Source organism: Takifugu flavidus, chromosome 19, assembly GCF_003711565.1.
Source record: "Takifugu flavidus isolate HTHZ2018 chromosome 19, ASM371156v2, whole genome shotgun sequence".
In the NCBI taxonomy this organism is placed as follows: domain Eukaryota; kingdom Metazoa; phylum Chordata; class Actinopteri; order Tetraodontiformes; family Tetraodontidae; genus Takifugu; species Takifugu flavidus.
The window spans coordinates 10,253,502-10,275,272 of NC_079538.1; the positions used below are offsets into that span (position 1 = coordinate 10,253,502).

At 45.7% G+C, this 21,771-nt stretch overlaps 1 protein-coding gene across 3 annotated transcripts; it reads left to right on the forward strand.

The window, feature by feature from the left end:
* Window positions 1-183: 183 nt before the first annotated feature.
* Window positions 184-14,739, forward strand: lrfn5b (leucine rich repeat and fibronectin type III domain containing 5b). 3 transcript variants are annotated; one of them, XM_057016152.1, is made up of 9 exons: window positions 184-329; window positions 406-504; window positions 1,270-1,387; window positions 8,090-9,006; window positions 9,705-9,879; window positions 10,957-11,290; window positions 12,535-12,835; window positions 13,042-13,706; window positions 14,205-14,739. In XM_057016152.1, exons 1-9 carry the CDS (start codon window positions 228-230, stop codon window positions 14,206-14,208), a joined length of 2,715 nt encoding a protein of 904 aa, XP_056872132.1. In that variant the 5' UTR covers window positions 184-227; the 3' UTR covers window positions 14,209-14,739. The 3 variants fall into 3 exon arrangements, with proteins under 3 accessions (XP_056872132.1, XP_056872131.1, XP_056872133.1); XM_057016151.1 differs by having other exon boundaries at window positions 185-329; window positions 13,042-14,739; XM_057016153.1 differs by lacking the exons at window positions 184-329; window positions 406-504; window positions 1,270-1,387 and adding an exon at window positions 2,446-3,175 and having other exon boundaries at window positions 13,042-14,739.
* Window positions 14,740-21,771: the final 7,032 nt, after the last annotated feature.

Genomic DNA, 21,771 nt, shown 5'->3' on the forward strand with positions numbered 1-21,771 from the left:
GACGAACTCGTGAACAACCAATCACCGTGCGCTGTTCACAACACACCCCTAAGCAAAGGAATCGGATTAATTGTTATCCTTTAGTGGCTCTTTTTCTCCCTTTATTAAACGTAAATATAAAAGGAAGTGAACTTGCAAAATGGCTTGAGGTAAAAAAAACAACAACACATAAATGTTTTCCATACTTGAACACTTTTTTTTCTATTTTGGATTTGAAAAAGCTTGCCATGTTGTCATGGCAACATTCCGCGGACAACATGGAGTTCTTGCAGTGGAGCTGTCATGATGTTGCAGAATGGATCGAGTCTTTGGGATTTGCAAAATACATTGTAAGTCAACAACAACCTAAATAAATAAATCTGTTACACAATGAATTTATATCTAGTTTTGTCTGTTGTCTTTAAGGCATGTTTCACGGACAACCTCATCAATGGAAGAAAGCTCATTCATATTAACTGTTCCAATATGCCAAGACTTGGAATCACAGATTTTAAAGATATGAAGGTAACCAGAAACACTTGTTAACTTAGCCTTCAAAAGGTTGATTTTATTTTGGAATCTAATTTGCACATCAGAGATATGATGCTCAGGCACAATGTTCAAATAAACCTGCAGTGCTCAAATGGCATCGAAAATAAAACTTACTCATTGGTATATCTTACTGAATTAAATATCAACAACTTGACTCATACCACAAATGGCCCAGCATGAAGTCCTGCTTGTTAAAGCCAGTTAGAAATGGACTCCTTATAAAGAAACCAACTAACAGTAGAATTCTTTGTTGCTGCCCTCCCAAGAATTTTTGAAACCGGTCTAAATTGCCCACAGACAGTCGATTGTGTGCCAACTCAATTGCACATTCCATTTAGCACTGGAATGCTCTTCCTTTCAACAGTATGGATTCCAATTAAGGTTTTATCTTGTAACCCAGCATCACTGCCAGAAAACAGCTCAAATTACTGCACCATATATGCTTTTCACAGTCAAACTGACTTTTTTTCTTTAATCTCTCCCCGAGGTCAGAACTAAATTGGCTGAAAGTGACTGCATGTAGCCTATTCTGCTTCACTGCATTAGCATCAAACCGCATGTCTTGAGATTGTCTCAGTAGCCTGTGGCACGTCTAGTCAAGATTTATAATGCTTTAGCCCGTAACTCATTTATTTTGCCCCTTTCGCTCATTGTGCTGGAATCCTTCTAGATAAATCTTCAGGTAGTGCAGCAAACACATTTAATCAAAAGATTGAGGAATGCTGTGTGTACCTGCAGGTCATCTCCGCCCACGTGCGCAAGTTACTGGGAATCACAGCCACCCCGTGGAATCACAGCATTGCCGACCCTCCGCAGGACGCTCGGACCCTGTTCTTGGAGAAAAAGAGCCGGACAGGTAAGTGGGCAGACCGCCTCACCTACCAGCAGTCCCTGGATGGCATCCATCACGGAGCGGGAGCCTGACATGAATCACAACACTGAAGGAGTGGAGAGGAAAAAAAAGAAACCAGAGACTTGTCAGTGTCGGTTTATATCACCTACTGTTAGCTCACCATGACTCTGACGATACACTCATGGAGTGGGTCACATGTGGGCTCTGACATTTACACGTCCCACCAAATAGATGCAAGATTTTTTTTCCTTCCCATTGAAAAAAGAAATTATCATTGACCAATCTCTTGAGAAAAATAGTGGTGACACAGATTAAGCTGCCAATGCTGTTTCATTTCTGAATAAGTAAAACACCAGGCTGAAAAAAATGTATTAAACTGGAGCCATGGATCAAGAGAAAAACTTGGAGTGATTCTGTGGAAGATAATCAACTCCTGTGATAAGTGACAAGAGGCTCCAAGTGGTCACTGTTCCCGGGGATTAAAACACAGCGTCTGCAAGAGTTCTGTGCTACTGAACCTAAAGGCCATTTTGCCAGCCTGCACATGAGGTCTGGAGATCATTGCATCAGAAAGTGATGGGTCAGGTGCCAAGTAGACCCAAGAGAAGCCAGGCCGCCGTTTTTGCCAACTCAACACTTTCTTACCAGGAACCTATAGGCAAGAGTCCCTGCAGAGATATTTTGGCTTGTCCTGCCATGTCCTGACCACTGACCAGTCATCTATCATCGATTGTGCCTTGTTAAGAGATTGAATTGAATTGCATTTTAAATTTTTTGGATTAAATGAAGCTTGAGTGGTAAAGTGATTGAAATTGTGTCTTTTTTTAAAAAATTAAGTAAAGAAATTTTCATTTCAAGGACAATTACTCCAGCCCACGAAGGATATTTTGAATCGCCTTTCATGCACCTTTCTTACACCTACAGAGTTATTAGAGTGCTGGGGAGGGGGTGCATGTTGCTTTCCAACCCCAATATTTCAAGATCTTATCCTCTCTTTGCAAATCCTTATTTATAAGCCAGTTTTTGTTGTACCTTGGAGTTCAAAGTCCATGAATAAATGATGATGCCTTCCTCTGTGATAAGCTGGGAGGCACTGCATCTGTCTACGCACACAAATAGTCTCTGTGCAGCTCTGAGCGCACTGATTACCATTCCGAGCACAACACCCCTGGACAGAAATGGAGCCGGGTCGGTGGTTGACGGTATAGTCCGGGGGCAGCCCGAGAAGAGGTGGTGATGTGATGGGAGGGCTGGTGTCATGCGACGGCAGCAACCTTTCAGTCAATCTGGATTAACTCGAACTGAGCCCTGCGTCGCCGGTGAAAGCGATACCAACATCTGGCCGAACTGAGCGCAGCACCAGTCGCTCATACGTGCGCTGTAGATTTGAAAGCAGCCCGTCGCCACAAAAGGCGTTTTCTCTGGCGAAGGTGCATCCAGGCGGATGCGCAGTAGAAGCGATCCCGCACAGCTGCAGCCTGGCAGCCACACCGGGACCCTGCAGGTTTTTCCAGGGTTTTGAGGAACGCCGATTTACGTTTATTCCGGTGCGACGGGATCGTACGGGACTCGTCCTTTATCCGCTGGTCATGGATTTCTTGAAGGGCATCGCCGGTTTCACAGGCCGTCACATGTTATAGGAGACAGTGCGCGGCTTTCGGGACACCTGAATTATCTCCAGTCGGTCCCATTTTTAGGTTCTCGGAATGTTCTCAGTGCTCTCATTCCCCGTGGGACGAAGTCAGCGCAGACCCGACCTCTTTTGATTTGGCTTCATGTTTCATCTGCAAGGTAAATCCAATATTTTATTTATTTAGTGAATTGCGGTGTGTGAACTCTTCTGGGGGAACTGTCTTTCATGAGGCGCAATCCGAACTTGAAGTGCTTCAGATTTTCTCCCATGCGACGGGGGCAATGGCACAAACCCACCAACCCAAAGACCTGCACCAAGGTCAAAAAACACACCTCATTTGCCAAGAAGCGCTGTCAGATTTTTTATTTTTAGTATATCCTTGGCTGCGTTCTTCGCCGCTGTTTGCTCCCCCCTCCAAAAAAAAGAAAAAAAGCTGCAACTGGGGATCAAGCCAATGTGGTCAGCTGTTGGATGAATGCAAAAGGATGCATTGGGAATCTATTGTGCATTTTATCAGCAAAGATGGGTGGTGTGATAGACTGCCCCGCTGTTAAAGTATATCTGCTGCGCAAATGACAGCATCCACAAAGGCTGGATGAAGTCTAAATTAACCTTCAGTCACAAAATTGATATCTGGGTGTGTGGGCAAAGGATTCTGTTGCCAGGTGACTGATGAAAACAGGTAAAAATGTGGCTCCAGTAATTTTGATGAAAGATTGGATATCCTGCTCCTGCTCTATATTGAGTGTTAGTTATCACATATCTTATTATTCATGAGTGCCTGAGGCATCGGTGTAATGGCTACACCAGTGAAATTAGGCCCACGCCTCAATTCTGTTTGCTCTTGCTGCCATGTTAATGCACCCAGTGATGTATGTAGTGCATATGTTGCTACCTTTCACTGGTGGTTGAGGAATGGTGTATGGTTCCCGCACAGGCTGCAGACCTGCTTCACATCCACTGACCCAAATTTCTACCAATTTTTTGCTCAAGAAGTGCATTCATTAAGCCTTGAATTCTCTCTCTTTCTCTGGCTCTCACACACACAGACGTACACGCACGCACGCACGCACACACACACGCACACACACACACACACAGATACACACACCAGGTCAGAATTTTGTGGATATGGGTCTTGTGAGAGTTGCTTTTCGATTCCACAACGTAGACATTCTGAATTATTTAGCTATTTTGTTTCTGTGTGAGGTGGGAAAGCCCCTGAGGGTTTGTGGACGATGGTAAAATTAATCGATGGATGCTGCAATCATAGATTTCAGTTTAAATCTCCCATATTTAGGGGACTAGCACAAATATTCTCCCAATTATTTTGCTCCCTGCACCCATAAGGGTGCTTGGGAATTGGTGTGTTTGAAAGTCTACAGGCCCGTGGGTCTATATGGTCTTAATATTCACTCGAGGAGCGTTTATTGATATTCAGGTGGTGTTCATGAACCCTGCATGTGTTACTGACTCTGGAGGAAAATCCCTGGTCATAAGCTCCTCACATCAGGGCACATCACAACGCTGCAAAAAATGGAGAAACCAAAGTCAGTGATCAGCATTTAAATGTGGCCCCTCCGCGTTAATCACAGACAGCATCCATCCAAAATATGAAGTGATGGTCTCTGTGTTTGTTTGCTTGATGGATTGGGACTCCGCTCGGATCACAGCTGATTTTATCTGTAATGTATCACCGAAGAAGGAAAACATTTGGGACGACAAGGGTGAGTTGTAAATGCTGATGAACAGCACTTCTATTGATGCAGCGGGGGTCTGCTTAGTATGCTCTCCCTCCGGCACGCACACATGCACGCACACACGCACACACGAGCCCGTCTGTGTGGAAAAATAAACTGCGTTACCTCTTAGTTCTACATCAAGTAATTTAGGGGTGTTTTATGTGCAAAATGGGAAAAACTGCAATTACTGAGTCGGTGCAAACCTTCGATCCAGCGTAAAATTAGCTGATGGCGCAACCTCTGCAATTTCCATCCCCGCAGCATCAAAAAAGCACAATGAGTCTGTTCTGTCCAACCAACCAGAACCTCAGTGGTTGACGCCGCTCATTAGACGATTCTTTGTTCTAAATATTACTAGTTCAGCCGAAAATGAGGCGGTCATTAGATCTCACCAGAATCTGACATTTTCTGTGTTGCCATGGCATCAAGGCTGTCACCCAAGAGCTATCACAGTCAAACTTTGGCAGACTCTACAGGAAGCGGCTGCCCCAGCAGCACATACCGACATCCACAAACACAGATGTGTCAGTTAGACGGTCAGCAACGGCATCGCTGTTTGATCAGGATGTTTGGACTCGTGGCGAGCAGAAACAGGATTTCCAGCAGTTCAGTCAGAATATGATGAACTTCACCGATTACCAAGCGGAGGACACGTTTCAGTGCTCCGCCGACGCCATGTTCCAGCATCAGTTTGCTACCATGACTCAACAGGGCTTTCATTTGGCAGACGCACATGCCCAGGCTGCTTTTTTCCAGGTGAGAACCCGCCGAGACGCTGCCTTGAGCCACTGTTTGGACCTGCGTGTAGGCATGCTAAGCAGCCCTCATCTCATTAGCTTCTTCTCGCAGGGCTGTGTTCCCTGATTCCCTGCCCAGACATGGATTGCAGAGGCTTTTTCACATGAGCTCCGACATAAGTTCGACCATCTGAAAACATATCCCCCATGACCTCATCGTCCGACTGGCGTGTGTTTTGCTGCATAAGGACTTTCTTGGCGAATGCTGCCCCAGGGAGACTATAGATATCCTCTCCTACTGTGCACTGATGCTGCACAGTAGCAGCAGCACTGGAGGGGTATTATTGTGTTGTGAACTACATCTATTAGGCACAAATCCACCCACTGTTGTTTATGTGTGGGTGGGTTCTGTCAGTCCGCTCTGTTCTCTGAGGGGGAAAAGACCTGCTCAGAGGTTGTAAATGAACATTTGATTGACTAGGAAGGAGATTATGGTTAATGCATTAGCAGATTATCTGTTTTCATGTTTATTTGAGGGCCTCCCAAATCGCCCCGCTATAATGTTATAATGAACAACGCAAGCTGCAGGATAATGATTTTTCTGGATGTGTGACATTTAAAGATGAAATGTGAGATTGATGAATGCATTGATTGATTATCTAATTATTTGTCCGTGTACCTGATGAGTGCCACCCGTTATGCAAATCTCAGCGGAGCAACCATAATTAAATGCAAATTAGGGAGACAGTGGCAGATATTTCCTGCCCCTTCTCACCATCCTTTTATCCTGACGGAATGAGTTCCTCAGGGATTACCATTGCAACCGCTCTTTTCGTGTTTGGCTGAGTTTTCAGCAGCAAAAGGAAAAAAAAAAAGAGGCCTGTCTCCACAGAGTGAATCAATATCACGTTTTCAGCGCCAGGCCGGTCTGGAAGTAGCAGGTCCACTCTGCCTGAATGCACTTCCAGATCCGCGTCATTTAGCATCAGAGCAGGAGGTGGTTGGCGCAGCAACACATCCACATTTCTGTTCTTCTCCTCTGCGATTTGATTTACAGGCGGGCGCACGTACGTGAATATTTACATTTAAAAACCACGAAAATGGAATTTAATGAAAGAAAGGGCTCCACGTTTGACCCCATTAACAAAATCTTGCTTTTGTGTCTCAACTAGTGCCTTCTAGAAATGGGTCAAGAATGATTCATCGCTGCTCCATCAGCAGTATGAGGACACCCCTCACGGTGCTGCTTTTAGCATCATCCTCATGCCCCCTCTGCCAATGTGCGGTGACCCCTTTCCTGCTCCCTTATGAGGGCCTGTAAAGGGTATTATTTCACTTTGGCTGTCAAAACACAACCACTGTCAGCATATACTACGCGACCACCACTTCCTCTTACCTTAAAACGGTCCCCCACACGGCAACCAGGTCATCCCATCTGCTGTTTGCTATGCACTGTGATATTTACGTTACTCTCCAACCCATCATGCATATTAGAGTGTGAGCTGTGTCGTAACTGCAGCGCAGCAGCATTTCAGGATGCTTCGTTGTCAGGAAAGACTTGTACACACACACACACACACACGCACACACACCTTTCTTTAGGCAGCATTGACATTAAATGTATTTCTGAAGCTATCAACATTAATCACCCATTCTCTTCTGTATTTAAAGGGTAGCCTTCGGATTTTTACTCTATATGTGGGAGTGTTTGATTGGATTGCTCTTCTTTTGTACGCCGTAATTAGACGCCAAGAGGGTTGAATATTGTACATCCAACCGTAGTGACATTACATTTCAAGCCTAAATTTAATCACGGTGCAATGGCACTCTTGCTCTTGTACAGTGTGAGGTGCCCTGGCAGATCTGTGATCCGATCTGCACTACCTTAGTTTTATGACATGTTACATCCCTGACAAGGTTTCCGGACTCATCAAATGGAGCTCTCCTTATCCCCCATCTCAGTTGTGTCATAAGTAAGAGAAGCGGCAGAGAGAAAGAGAGAGAGAGAGAGGAGAGAAAATCAATAGCAAGTCATAGCGCATCCTTGCCGAGGTACTGGGCCCAGTCATCCCTTCCTACTGGTGATATGATCCTGTGGGTATACTGAGAGACTAATTCTGATGTAGCACAGGTTTGCCAGTCTACTTATCTCTGCACCAATAGAAAAGGCCTGGGATTATCCTATCATGAAGCTAATTTTGGAGGCTAAGAAGAAGAGGTCCCGCAGCAGTCAGACGACGCTGGAGATTGATGTAAAGACTTTGAGTGACTAATTAGTTTCATGTCTTAATCGTGCAGCATTTGTTTGTTCAGACATTGATTTGCTAAGCTTCTGAATCAGGAGACTCTAAGGTTAAATCCACCAGAGGAGCATCTATGCCGCACAGCAGAATCCCCCAGATCTGATTGGCTGTGAGGATGAATATTCAGTTACCAATATAATTTGTCAATGTCATTACTGGAGCTTTGTGATTCCACTGCTGCAAATCACTGATTTCCTGCAGGATTGGGAGGTTTATGTTAGAGTTAATGCCAGCTTCATCGATTAACACGATGTCTCCACCCCTCTTTTTTCTCCTTGCGTTTGCTTTAGGTACATCATTCTGGCTGAAAGGCCAAATGGAGTCTCTCCTGGTTTACCTGATAGTCCTCTGTATGGTCGTGAAGGCCCACAAAGTTCAGATCTGCCCAAAACGCTGCATCTGTCAGGTGCTGAACCCCAACTTGGCGACCCTGTGCGACAAAAAGGGGCTGCTATTTGTGCCGCCGAATATCGACAGGCACACGGTGGAGATGCGACTCGGGGATAACTTCGTAACCAATATCAAACGCAAAGATTTTGCCAACATGACCAAGCTGGTTGATCTGACCCTCTCTCGGAACAGCATCGGCTCCATCACGCCTCATGCATTCAAAGACCTGGAGAACCTGCGAGCCCTCCACCTCGATAGCAACCGCCTAACACGCATCACCAACGACACCTTCAGCGGCATGTCCAAGCTGCACCACCTCATCCTCAACAACAACCAACTCACTCATATCCAGATTGGGGCGTTCAATGACCTGACAGCTCTGGAAGAACTGGATTTATCGTACAACAATCTTGAGAGTGCGCCATGGGTGGCCATTCAGAGGATGTCTAATCTCCACACTCTCAATTTGGACCACAACATGCTCAGCTACATTCCAGAGGGAACCTTCTCGGGGCTTCAGAAGCTCAAAAGGCTGGATGTGACTTCCAACAAGCTGCAGAAGCTACCTCCCGACCCTGTTTTCCAAAGAGCCGGAGTCTTGGCCACTTCTGGGGCGATGGGACCTTTATCTTTTGCGCTGAGCTTCGGAGGGAACCCGCTGAGGTGTAACTGTGAGCTGCTCTGGCTGCGGCGGTTGAGGAGGGAGGATGACCTGGAGACCTGTGCCTCGCCACAAACCCTCGCTGGCCGATATTTCTGGACCGTTTCAGAAGAAGAGTTCCTGTGTGAACCTCCTCTCATCACAAGACACTCTCAGGTATAACTACTGAATGGATGCATGTACAAAATAGCGCTGCCTGCTATTAGTCTTTGTATTCTGTCTCTGTTCATCCAAACGTGGTCTTTTTCCTTGACTGTCACACTAAATATTAGGCTTGAGAGCCAGAGGAGACTTACAAATCTTGTGGGACTTTCCTGTACAGCTCAGCTAACGTAATATTGTAAAATATATATGACTTACTTAAAATATAATGGAACTGTGGCCCGTGGTGGATTTTTAGAGGCATTCTTTCCCAGGGTTTTCAGATTTAATAAAGTCATTTGCAGGTTTGCGACAGATCTCCAGCGAAGCTCTTATTAAACAACAAAAGCTTGGAGTTATTTAGTGCGGGATTCATGCCTCCAAACAAGAGGCTCACATCAAATTCTTGCCAAACAACTACAGCTCTGTCACCTCATTACATTCAATATAACTTCTTCACATAATTGGAGAGACAACAATGTTTTATTTGGACTCTATACACGGTGGTGTTTAGTCACATTGATCATCCTGCCACAAATACTTCCACCAAAATACAAAAATGATGATAAATTGTTTGTACTGTAATTTATATGGGTGTATATGCACAGACACATGATCTATGTGCATTAATTATGTCTTCTGCTTTTTAATCTAATCAGGGTGTCTCTCTGTTGCTAAAACCCACATAATGCCTCTCCTCCTATCTGCTGCAGGAACTGCGAGCTTTGGAGGGTCAGAGCGTGACTCTGCGCTGTAAGGCCAGGGGCGATCCCGATCCCAACATCCACTGGATCGCCCCTGACGGTCGCCTTATGTCCAACTCCTCCAGGGCCGTGGTTCACACAGACGGCACGCTGGACATTCTTATCAGCACTGTGAAGGACTCAGGTCTGCTAACACTCCCGCTGGTTGTGCTTGTTGACTGAAAGGAGTTGATTGTTTGCTGGTTTGTGCATAAGGTCACAGCATTTATTTACATTAGGACAGAAAGTTAAGCATGGTAAAGATTATTTAAATAACCGGTTAAACCTGTGGCCTATTTAGAAGAGGATTTCTATCATTGTAGGTAGTGTAATTAATTAATTAGTTTTAATTTATTAATGTTTAGTTCTACTTGAACATTAATGTGATGCTTTAAGAATAGGGTAAAATGTCATGATTGACAGTTGAGCACTATTGTGATTGAATGGGCTGCTGCTCATTACCGTTCCTCAGCTTCCTGAAGATCTGATTTCCGTTACTTTGCTTAACTGCTTTATAGCAGGAACTGGCCACACACCATTTATTGTGCTTTACTGTCAGAACACACTACACGACAGTGGGGGTTTTGTTAGTGAAAATGAGGTTTTTACATGGATTAAACAAAATTTATAGTGATATAACTGACAGAAAAAGGTCATCGCCAGGGTGGATTATTCTACTCTCAAGGCTTTTGCGGTGGTAATGGGGAGCCCGATGACCCTAAATTTCCTCTCTTATACTCATTTGTGTTTGCAAAATGAAAAGGATGCCTGAACCTATCTTTGCCATGGGCAGCAGGGGTGTCTTACACTTCCTGACCCCTGCACTCACTGCACACAGTTGGATGCAGAAGCTCAACTGTGCACAAATCCCTTCATTAATCAGTGGGTGTGTGAGCCTGTGTGTGTGTGTTTGTGTGTGTTTGTCCAAATATGCAAAATCTTCTATGGCTTTTATGAAAGAAAATGTGAAATCTGAACTAAATTTAGAAGCAGAAGACGATATATGCATGGATATATGGAAAAACAACAGGAGGACAGGCTTAAATGCTCAAAGAAAAGAGGAAGAGAACTATTACACAAGCCCACACACAGAAACTCATAATCATAACAAGAAAAAAAGCACCCTTATCTCAGTAGCACAGCATTTTTCTCCATATTATCATTCTCGCTACATCACAGCAAACATCGGGGAGGGTGACAGTCTGATTATTTCCTGCTCCAGGTGTCTTCACCTGCGTGGCCTCCAACCCGGCAGGCGAGGCTCAACAGACGGTGGATCTGACCATCGCCAAGCTCCCTCATATCACCAACAACACAGTTGAAGAGAGGGAGCCTGACCCTGGATCGTCAGATATCGCCACCGTGACCAAGACGGGGGCAGAGGCGGGCGGTCTGCCTCTGGGAAACGCAAAGACGGGCCAGGATAAGAAAGTAGTGATTGCCGAGGCCACATCTACCTCGGCCCTGGTCAGGTTTAATTTCCAGAGGAGTATTCCAGGAATTCGCATGTTCCAGATCCAGTATAACGGCTCTTATGACGATTCTCTGGTTTACAGGTAAAAAAATTGCAGCACGATATAAAGTTTTAATTTCCAAATTAAAAGAACAAATAACATTTGACCAAGGTCAAGGCCAGATAAGGCAGTTTAAATAGAGACTCTTCTTTTTATAATATATGTTTTTACTTTAACACGACGATCCTGATTTCTTTAAAAAACAAATTCTGGTTAAATAAATTAATCAGAATTATGACTCTTATCCAACCACTCGACCCTTTGCTTTATGATGTAAAGAAACAGCTTATTTGTATGTATCCACACGTGCAGGCTTGTGTTTTGATCTCAATAAGGCAGATGGGGGGGCGGGATGTTCACTGGACTCTTTGAGGGACTGGGTCACTGCTGTGGGTGGGACAGGTAATGCCTAATCAACAGAATCCAAACAGAACATCAGCAGTGCAGACAGGGGATGAAAGAGTTGTCAGCCTGTCAGATGATCTGAGACCCCACCGTGCACGGCGTTCTCTGTCTCACCTCTAATCAAATTTCAAATCAAATCAAACCAAAATCACCAACATTGTTTCACCCAGAGGGCTTTACAATCCGCACAGGTGTGACACCCTCTGTCCCTGGACCCCTGAACCAAGTCAGGGAAGTTCAAAAACCCTTTAGAGGGAAGCCTAAAGGAGAGCCACAGATGAAGGATTCCTCCCCCCGGGACAGACACGCCATAGATGCCACATATACAGAGAACATCGACATTAACATCAGAAATATATCTGTGTTCATGGTAACTGGAGATATAGGAGTTAGTGTATCATCTGTCCGTGGATGAAGGTATTGCTGTTATTATAAAGAAGTTCATGGCTCCATTATATAAATTTAAATGGTGTCATCAGCGTCACAATGGAAGTTTATTGAATACTTTCTGTTTATGCTACTGAGGGGGAGCATGTATTAACTCTACCACTCTCTGTAGCCACCAGAATGTCAGACGACTGTTGTGCAGTTTGTCTCTTCTCCTCCACGAGTCAACAGCGCGTATGTCAACGAGCAGTAGCTACTGAAAATCCACTATAATCCAGATGTTGTGACTCAAGGCAGAATAATATCGGTAATGATGATGGAAAGAATAACTCAAATGCCACCGATTATGCCCAGGCAGATCTTAAGTAGCCTCCTGAGAAATAAATGATTGTCAAGTCATTTTATTCCCCTAAAACAATAAGCTGGATAATCTGATTTGGTTTCATTTTCCTCTCCCTAATCTAAACCTCCAGCCGATCTTTTCTCCGTTGCAGAATGATACCCCCGAGCAGCAAGAGCATTTTGGTAAACAATTTGGCAGCCGGCACGAACTACGACCTGTGTGTGCTGGCCATCTACGATGACCAGGTGACCTCGCTGACCGCCACCAGGGTGATTGGCTGCATCCACTTCACCACGGAGCCGCAGTACCTGAGGTGCCATTTTATGCAGTCCCAGTTTCTTGGCGGCACCATCGTGGTCGTCATTGGCGGGATCATCGTGGCGTCGGTGCTCGCTTTTATCATTTTCCTCATTGTGCGCTACCGGGTGTGTAACCAAGGAGACGCCGATAAGGTCAGTTCAGCATTTGTCTGTTCTTTTGTCTGCTCATTCATTTTGTGCTTTCTGAAAAGAACCTAAAATACAAAGTAATCACACAACTAGATTCTCTGTTACAGTCAACTCATTGTGAAATTGGAGCCTTAAGCCTGAGGAGTTTTCTGTAAAAAGACAACGTGTGATCAAAACATTGTGTTTTGTTCCATTTCTTCCCTTCTCAGGCCCTAGAAATGGGGGATATTCGGTCACTGAGCAGTGACGGCCAGCTACAAGGCTGCGGGGTTCCTAAATCTCTCTCCAAGCAAGTCCTTCGTCCAGAAAAGAACGACAAGGACGCCCTCAAAGTTGCCCTCCCACCTCCGGAACCAAGCAAGCAGAGGCCGGCGGTTGTTGCAGCCAACAACAAACCGTCTGTGCCAGATTGCATGGTGTCTACCTCCGCCGCCAGCCACAGCTGGCACCCGGCCTCCCCCGGTGCTCCAAGGCCTAAACGCTCCACTGCTCCATCCAATCCCGCAGAGGCTCATCGATCAGACGCCCAGGCGGATGTAAACCTTGATAACACGAACCGGAATAACTCTGCAGAGGTTAAAAAGGCCGCCGCGCAGGCCGGGCCCATCCCCGGTCAAGCCGCCCAATGGACTACAGCTCCGAGGGGTCTGCGGCACCACCAAGCCCCCCAGTATTACATGACTGTGCCTGCAGGAGGTGCGAGGGTGAACCGCAGGCACTCCATTAACGCAGACTCATACAGGGAGCGCTGCTACGTGGCCTATCCAAAAACCGGGGCCAGCCTGCGCTCTAAAAGGAGTCTGTCGATGAGCGGAGATTTGCCGCAGCTCGAGACCGCATCAAATATTCACCGGGCCAGGGACAAGCTTTCCAGGTCTGAGTGGCTTTTGGAGAGCACTTTATGATTTGAACTGTAATCTCTTGTTTTCTTGGATTGGACTTTGGGACCATTTGTGCAACAGTCCTGGGCTTTTACGCCTTCTCTGAGCCTTTTTTTCCGTCCCCTAAAAAAGGACCTGCAGGCTCCTCTAACAGTTGAGGGCGGCAGCAGGCATGCAGGGTTATGGGAAACACCGCGCGTTTGTTTTCTATCTTATAACCTGTCAAAAATGTTTATAATGGCTGAACTCTGGCGAAAGGCACAACAGTATATAAAGCAACTTAATGTACATTGTTTAGCTGTGTGAGATGCCGTATATCTCGATACAACCGTATGTGTTCATGTGGTATTGAATGCAGTAACTTGGACATTCTGTATAATAACACAGAGAGACTTATGCAGGGGCGGGGTTATTATACGCACAGTCTCATCGCCTGTTAGTTTAAGTGATTCAGTCTCTGTAGACTTTAATTCTTGTCTCTGATTCCGCAGATAGGAAGCGACACGTCTTAATTACCTTGGTGGTCGTTTGGAGAGATTACGAATGTGCTTTACATCCCAGAGGTGACGGAACAGAATGTATTCGACAAACACTCCTCCATCTCTGCTTCGTTTTGTCGCGCGGCACAACGCCGCACCTTCCCAGTGGCACGCGTCCACCCAGCCTAATACTGCCCTCTGGTTTAAATCAATACATTTCTATCACGCAATTACATAAAGACTCAACCCTGATAGGATTCCTGTCGTGGCTGATTTGAGGGAAAATTGAACCAACACCCACAGCATGACAGGTGCTGGAAGTGATCTGATATCATCTGGGGATGAGATACAGGGGAACAATTCAGTTCCATATTTTTTATTTCATATTTACTGGCATTATGGTGTCACGCTGGTGACAACCCATGTAAATGAACTTGTCAATGTAAGGGAAGCGATAATTACAAGAACGGAAGGGTGTCAGCTCTTGATTTTTGCTGTTGTTTCTGTTCGATGTTTACCAGTATAAATAAACCTGTTATAAAAGGGACCCACTCAGACTTATCTCATTTTCAGCGAGCGTCGTTAAATCCCACAACTCTTTAGCGAGCGGCCGCTGTGAAGTCGGTTCGTGCTGAAACAATAGACGCCGCATCCTCTCAGCTCAACACGCTCCGCCAGCCGGAGCCGTAATGAATACGGGGTTTCGGTAGTCTTGCAGGCGGCGGCGGACCTCTGACGGATTATTGCGCTGGGCCCCTGCGTTTCCTCAAACAGAGGAGGAAGGCAGATGATGAAAAGAGGCCACGCTATTCACAAGGGAGGCCTCTCGCCTCTCACGGTGGACAGACGCCACTGCAGAGACCTGCTGCAGCGGGAGCAGCAGTTCTTGGGTTACAATAATGGAGCGGCCCACGTGCATTATCTGCTGGAATGTGAGCTCTGGTTCTCTGAGTATTTGGGCTGTTTGGAGCTGCCCCATTGATTTTTATGCAAACGTATCGGTGCGTCCCTCACAGCATGGACACCTCAGGGGACACGACATATTAGTGAGAAAATATGCCATAGATCTCTTAAAATGAGCTGCCCGCGCTCTATTTAGGCCAATAATTAATAACTGCTACCCAAACAAGCCAGTTTCAAGACTGTTTATTGAGTATTCCTCGCTCGTCAGTGGTGATTAAAATACTGAGGAGCTTGGCCTCACCCTGGGTCGGGTCTTGAGTGCCAGAGGTGTGTGTTAATAATAGATGGCTTTTTTGCATGAGGAGAAAGAGAAATCCGAGAAACAAGGGGAGGAGGGGAGGAGAAGTGGTGGCAGGTAGATCACAATACAGGCGTCTCAGGGAAGTGAAGAAAAAAACTGGTTTGCATTTGTAAAGAAATGTATCATTTAGGATTAACAACTACAAGTTACTACATGAGCTGTAATAGCACGATTACCAATAAGAGTCTGTGTGAGCAATATTAAGTAACCAATTAAACTTTGAATTAAACTTTTTGCTCGCTGTAAGCAGCAGCTCATGTATCAGACCCAAACAACTGCAGTGTTTATAATGATGAATGGTTGGTCTATCAAGAGGGCTAAAATCTCATTGCCAGTTGGAAGATTATGAGAAATCATTTCTGCACTGAGGTGGGTGGGGTGGGGGGGGGTGAGGCTAGCGACACAGTAGGGGGGGGTGCAGGGAGAACACGAGTAGCTACGAATGTAGAGCAAGAGACGGAGGAAAGAGCATCCTTTGTAAGCCGGCCGTGCCGCCTTCGGCTCTTTGGTATTCGGCACAACTTTTCCGAGGAGGTTGGGGGGGGGGGGAGTCTGAAACAGAACGAGGCCTACGGCCATGTCGTGACCACACACGCTCCATCACGTGTGCACACAAGCCTGACCTGCTTTGGCACATCTCTAACGTCTGTCCTGGCCTTTATCAACCCCCCACCCACCGGCTCTAGACTACCGTCTTACTTCCCATCGCCACCATCTTGAGAAATGGACCGACCTCAGTATGACCTGTCTAGTGTGCCCGTCATCAGTCTGGACAGCCACTGCTTGCCAGGAGCATTCTGATATGAAATACTCATTAGAAGTGCTGACGTGTCACCGCTTTTCCCTCTCACTTGCACAGTTTCAGTGCTTTAGAGCCACGTTCTGAGGTCTTAATCAAAGACGTCCTTCAAAAAGTGCGATAGTGCCTCGTGCTCTCGGTGTCGCTGCTCAGTGTTTAATTATTTTCAATGGTTGGCCGCTTAAGCCAGACCCACATGTGAGACATCGGTCTCCTGGAGAGCGTAATTGCCAAGAGTGCATGTGGAGGAGGGCTGCCGGAGAAATCCAGCCAAAACACAACTATGGTGGAGGGGGACAAGCAGTCTTTGGGGAGGTCCAGTGTAAAGTATGCACAGGCAATTCAAAGACTATGCATTATTGAAAGAAGTAAATGGGAGCAGGATAAGTATCATGGTTCATTAATAGTGAATGTATTTACTGTTTCTGGGAAAACAGCAGTCTGGGCAAAGGGGGGGGGGGGGGTGAGGAGGGGGCTGAAGGAGTCAAATGTAAAGCTAAATATTTCCTTTGGCTTTTCATCAGCTCTCATTAAATGTACTGTTAGGACAGCAATTACCTAAACTTTACTCCCCTAGCGACGGGTGGTCTGGCCTGCCTGACTCCGGTGGAGCAGCAGGGAGCAGTGAAAGGTTGGGGGGCATCCATCTTTTATGATCTTTCGAGCCAACTCTGCTTCAATTATCTACAGGATTTTGACAAAGCCGGAAAAGACAATGAGCCAGCAGGTTTTCTATTTCTTGAGTGGAGGTCTCTCACACAGTTTGACATGCAGACTTATAAATAACTCGGTATCACCTCCCAGCACACTGCTGCCATATGAAATAAGACGCAGCGCATCGACAGATTTGAGCAGGAATGCTGTCGATTGAGAATTGGGGAGTTGGATTTGCAGCGTAAAGCTTCCGCATTGATAAATGTCAGCAGTTACGTGACATCAGGTTGGGCTTGATGTCTACTTAGCGCGGGCCACCTCCTGACGCTGAGGAACTCTGACCAACAAGATGGATCCTCCTCCTTCACATCCTCCTCCTCCTCCCATGCTGATTTTGTTAGTAAGCTCTAGGTTGATGGACGATGAGGAGGACAGCTGCAGTCTATACCAGACATAGCGGGCACCATTAGCAACCATTTTCTGCCCATTTGCCTGATAGCTGCCATCGCTTGTGAAAGTGATTTGCTCTTTTTCTGTTCAGCAAGCGTCCCGGGTGATGGATCTCTCATTGACTTGCAAGTGTTGGAGATCTATAAGAGAAGTCAGCTCCCAACCATCTATCAGCCCGCTTGTGAAGAGTGCAGTGGGGAGGTTTAAGCCTCTTTAAGGATCCCATTCACAGTGACTTACTAAAAGTGCTTATGCTAATCTTGTTATCGCTTCAGGCTTTTGGTAATGGAGGATCGGGAGCTGCAGGGAGGTCGTGGGCCACATTATTTCTTTTTTTTTTAATATATATATAAAACCTCAGAAGCACAGAGTAGTTATGCACTGTTTCGTGCTCGTGCTTTTCGCTCTAGCATATTGCTGAATGTGTTCCACATGGGCAAACACAGACATCTGCATGGCTTTAAGGCTTTCACAACCAGCTCACACCCGGATTATGAATTGTATGTGTTCCTGTGTGCTAATCTTATTTATTGCTCAGAGTGATCTCATCTAAGTGTGCTTGTTAAGTTGAGACATCAAACCATGGTGTCACATTTAACATAAATTTCACGCTAATTGGGTGTATAAAGAACACGCGAACACACTTGGGGATGTGGGCAGAAAATAACTGTGTAGTGGCCCCATGGCTATTGTTTGATCTGTTGTCATCTGCTGCTGCAGATAGGACGTAGACACTGCTGGGAAAATTAGGGATGGCAGGTAACTCCTCGCAAACAAGACTTTAAAGGACGTTTGATCTAATGGGGACCATGTTTGATGATGTCGAAACCTGCAGGCTGATCAAATCTCTGCACGGCTGTACAGTTTGGGATTTGAAACACTGACGCTAACGTCATCGCCTTCATTGACCGGACGTGACAAGGATTCTGAAATAAAGGATTAACCACATAAAGGTCAATTTGTGAGTGATGTCACGTGGCTGGCGGTTTTGGGGAGGGGTGATAGAGCAGTACCTCCATCACGCAATCTGCAGCAACGGTGGAAAAAAGGTGTAAATGACAGCCGATGGCACCCTGAAGCTTTGAAGCAGCCACAAGACAATACAAAGAATTTGATTATCAGAGGGAAAACAGAGCCTGAATGCTAAATGAGCAACTGCAACTTGCCAAGTGAGACTGGTGGACACGGACAAACCTGGCAACCCACAGAGGAGCAGCTCTGCCAAAAACAGAGGGGATGCTGAACGTTACCCTGCACCTTATTTAAAGAGCAAAGCTCCTATCCCAAATAAAAGTCTTCAAAGCCCTCTCGTTATTGTGTGTGATGCCGTAGGCTGCTGCTAACTAATCATTTTCATTATTGATTAACTTGGCAACACTTTCTATGAAGGCCGCATCTGCAGTACATTATGTTAAATTATAACTCTCTTATGACGCGTGTGAGGCCACTAATGTCGTCTCTCACACTCTATCGAGATTTCAAATTGGACTCACAATATATTCTAATTCGAGTGTCTTCTGGATGCTTTTATGTGGCGGAGGTTGACGGATGAGGTTTCTGTTGCATTACAACTCCCTGCCTGCACACCTCAATAGGCAACCAGACATTGCTGCAATAATCCAACATAAGATGAAGTCCTAATGGGATTTCATAACATTTAATTTATGTTATTAAAACAGTTATATGATTTGATTAAAGGTGCATAATGAATGCAGTCATTTAAAATTCCCTTTGTCAAACAAATGGTTAACCTGAGCACATAGCACAATGCTCCAGTTGATTGCATTTGCATAGCCACTTGTATTAGCCACTTGAAAATGTGTATAGGGTTCTACATAATGTGTCAAACAGTGCTAGAGTGCATTTTATTTTATAAAGATAGATGTTAAACAATCTCATCTCTTCTCTTTACACTTCCCTCACTTTAACACACTAAATCAGTGGAAGCAAAGGCACAATATCCATCAGACATTAAGGAAAATTGAAACAACATTGTGCACAAATTCTATGTGACACTTGGGTTTTTATAAAAATATCATCATACCCACGTTGACTGACAGCAGAAGAATTCCCACACATGGGGCCGTGAAGGCAGCATCCTCAGCTTCTCCTTCAATTACCAACCTCAGTGGCTAATTGATGCTTGGCGTGTACCGCTGTGTAATGATGCCTTTTTATTTATTTTTTTTGGAGGTCGTCAACCTTGTGCAGCCTACTTCAGCGGCGGCGTAGTTAATTCTGGCTGCTCTGATGAAGCAGTTCTGAGTTTGACAGGCAGAGAGAAGACGAGAGAGGAGACAGGTGTACGGGGAGGAAAGGCAGAAACACCATCTATATATAGGCAGAGGCAGACTCAGGGAAAAAAGAGAGGTGAAAACAGGACTGATAAGAGGACCAGAGGTGAGAAGAAGGGTGAGGTGCAAAAACAGCAAGAACTGATAAAGCAAGAACAGCCTGTGTCGTTCTCTCTTGTGACGCCTGTGCAAACGGCAGATGTAAAACTCCGTTTTGATGTCTGCAGCAACAAAAGGCAGCGTTCGCATGTGTAAAGAGCGGCTTACGAACACTGCCAGGGTGGAGCGCTGCGCTCTACGTCTGCAGCGGCAGTCCTGGCATTCAGGGAATATCGCAGCCTCGCTCACACTCGCTCTCCTCTGTTACCTTGGCAACATATTTTCTGCATGGAAATAGCATCTCTCGCTGTGCTCACCAAAGAAAAGGGGAGGTTTTATACGTGTCCAGATTGAAGTTCAGAGATTTGATCTCTAGATTGAGTTTGCTCTGTTCTGCACGTTTTACCATTTAATTGGTTGTGTGAGGGACCAGCGTGACAGATTCAGACATTCCTCAGTTCTGACTGATGTAAATGGTGGAGCAGTTTGCTACACATCAGGAGTTATTTAGATCCGACACAGAGTTCCACACCACAAGCTCCTCGCAAAACCGACATTCTAAATGTAAAATAAATAAGAAACCACAGAGGGTTGGGGGGCAAATCTGTAAGGATTTCCTGATTTAGTCTCCATTCACAGATGAAAGGGTTTAGTGCAGCGTCTGCGGATATCTGACTGCTCAGGCTGTCTGCTTCGCTTTGATAAACCTTTGTTTGCTTGCCACTAGTGCAAGAGAGAAGGCAGCTACACTAATGAAAGAAAATCCAGGCGTCAAGATTGCAGGCCAGATCACACTTGGCTGCAAATGAGCTCAGACTCGGGCCGTTGCCGATGGAAAATGTAAAAAACAGTAAGAGTACCATCCAGGTAAGCACGGAATGGGGTTATTAATGGGGGGGGGGGAAAGTCAGACGCGTAGACAAAAGTGCCTCGACTCCTGGGAGAAAGGGGTAGAGAGGAGCTATAATGAAATAAGCATCTGAAAGGAGAGCAGGTGTTTGAGACTTGACAGACTTCAGCTGCATAACAAGTAGTGCATTGACTCTCCTGTGCCTTTGTCAATCAAAACAACCAATCCTGTGGATAAATGCTGGCTTTAAAATAAAGAGGAGAAGGCAGACACCCCCAAGTGGAATCATGCCTCAATCAGCTCGGGTTCTGTTTCGATCACACGCTCGCACGCGCAACACACGCACACGCACACGCACACACAAAAGCCCAAGTTTGACTTGGGTAAAGGTAAAATCCTTCATCGAGCAGCGTGTCTGAGCTCACTTTTAAGAAGTGGGGCACTGCAGTCAAATTAATGAATTCCAGATCAGAAAACAACATGGCTCCCTCTCACGGCTCCTCGTTTTTCTTTTCTCCATCTGTTTGAGCACATGAGCACCTGCTGTGGATCAACACCACGGATAACACCGGCATCTGGATGAACGCCTTCGGTTTGCTGCCGCCAGGGGGCAGTCGCGGGGCGTGCAGGAGGAGGATAGGGATCAGGCCAAAGTGCAGGTCTTAGCAGGGATGCTGAGGTGGACAACTGTGCTAATCCTGCTGGTCGAGCAGCATTAAGGCACCCACCATTAAACTACCACCTTGCAAGAAAGGGGTCAGGAGCAGAAAGAAGACAAGGGAATTCCATTGAGATGATGCAGCTTTTAACAAGTCAGAAGGTTAAAAGCCCGATGCAAAATTCTCCGGGAAACAAGCCAGATGTGTGTGGGGTTTATTTTAAAAACTGCAATAGCTGAAATCTAAAAGCTATGCAGACGGTATTGAACTAGTGTTGAAGAGCCTCTGCGAGACAAGGAAACCATTGAATGCTGTTATGCTGCAGATGAATTATCAGCAGCAGACAAATTAAATAGGTTTAAAAAAAGATTCTAAACAGTGAGCAGCACCAGGACAAACTGAATCATAATTAATGGCAAAGAGGATGTGCAGACTGACTCTTCCTTTCATTGCTGGGTGGATTTTCTGCATTTGTGTGCAGAAACCTGAGAACCACTCTGGTATCAACTC

Excerpts from the sequence above, each read along its gene's own strand:
- lrfn5b (XM_057016151.1), top strand. The coding sequence starts at position 228 with ATGTTGTCATGGCAACATTCCGCGGACAACATGGAGTTCTTGCAGTGG. Across the intron at positions 505-1,269 it reads CAGATTTTAAAGATATGAAG|GTCATCTCCGCCCACGTGCG; the intron begins GTAACCAGAAAC and ends GTGTACCTGCAG. Across the intron at positions 12,836-13,041 it reads ACCAAGGAGACGCCGATAAG|GCCCTAGAAATGGGGGATAT; the intron begins GTCAGTTCAGCA and ends TTCCCTTCTCAG.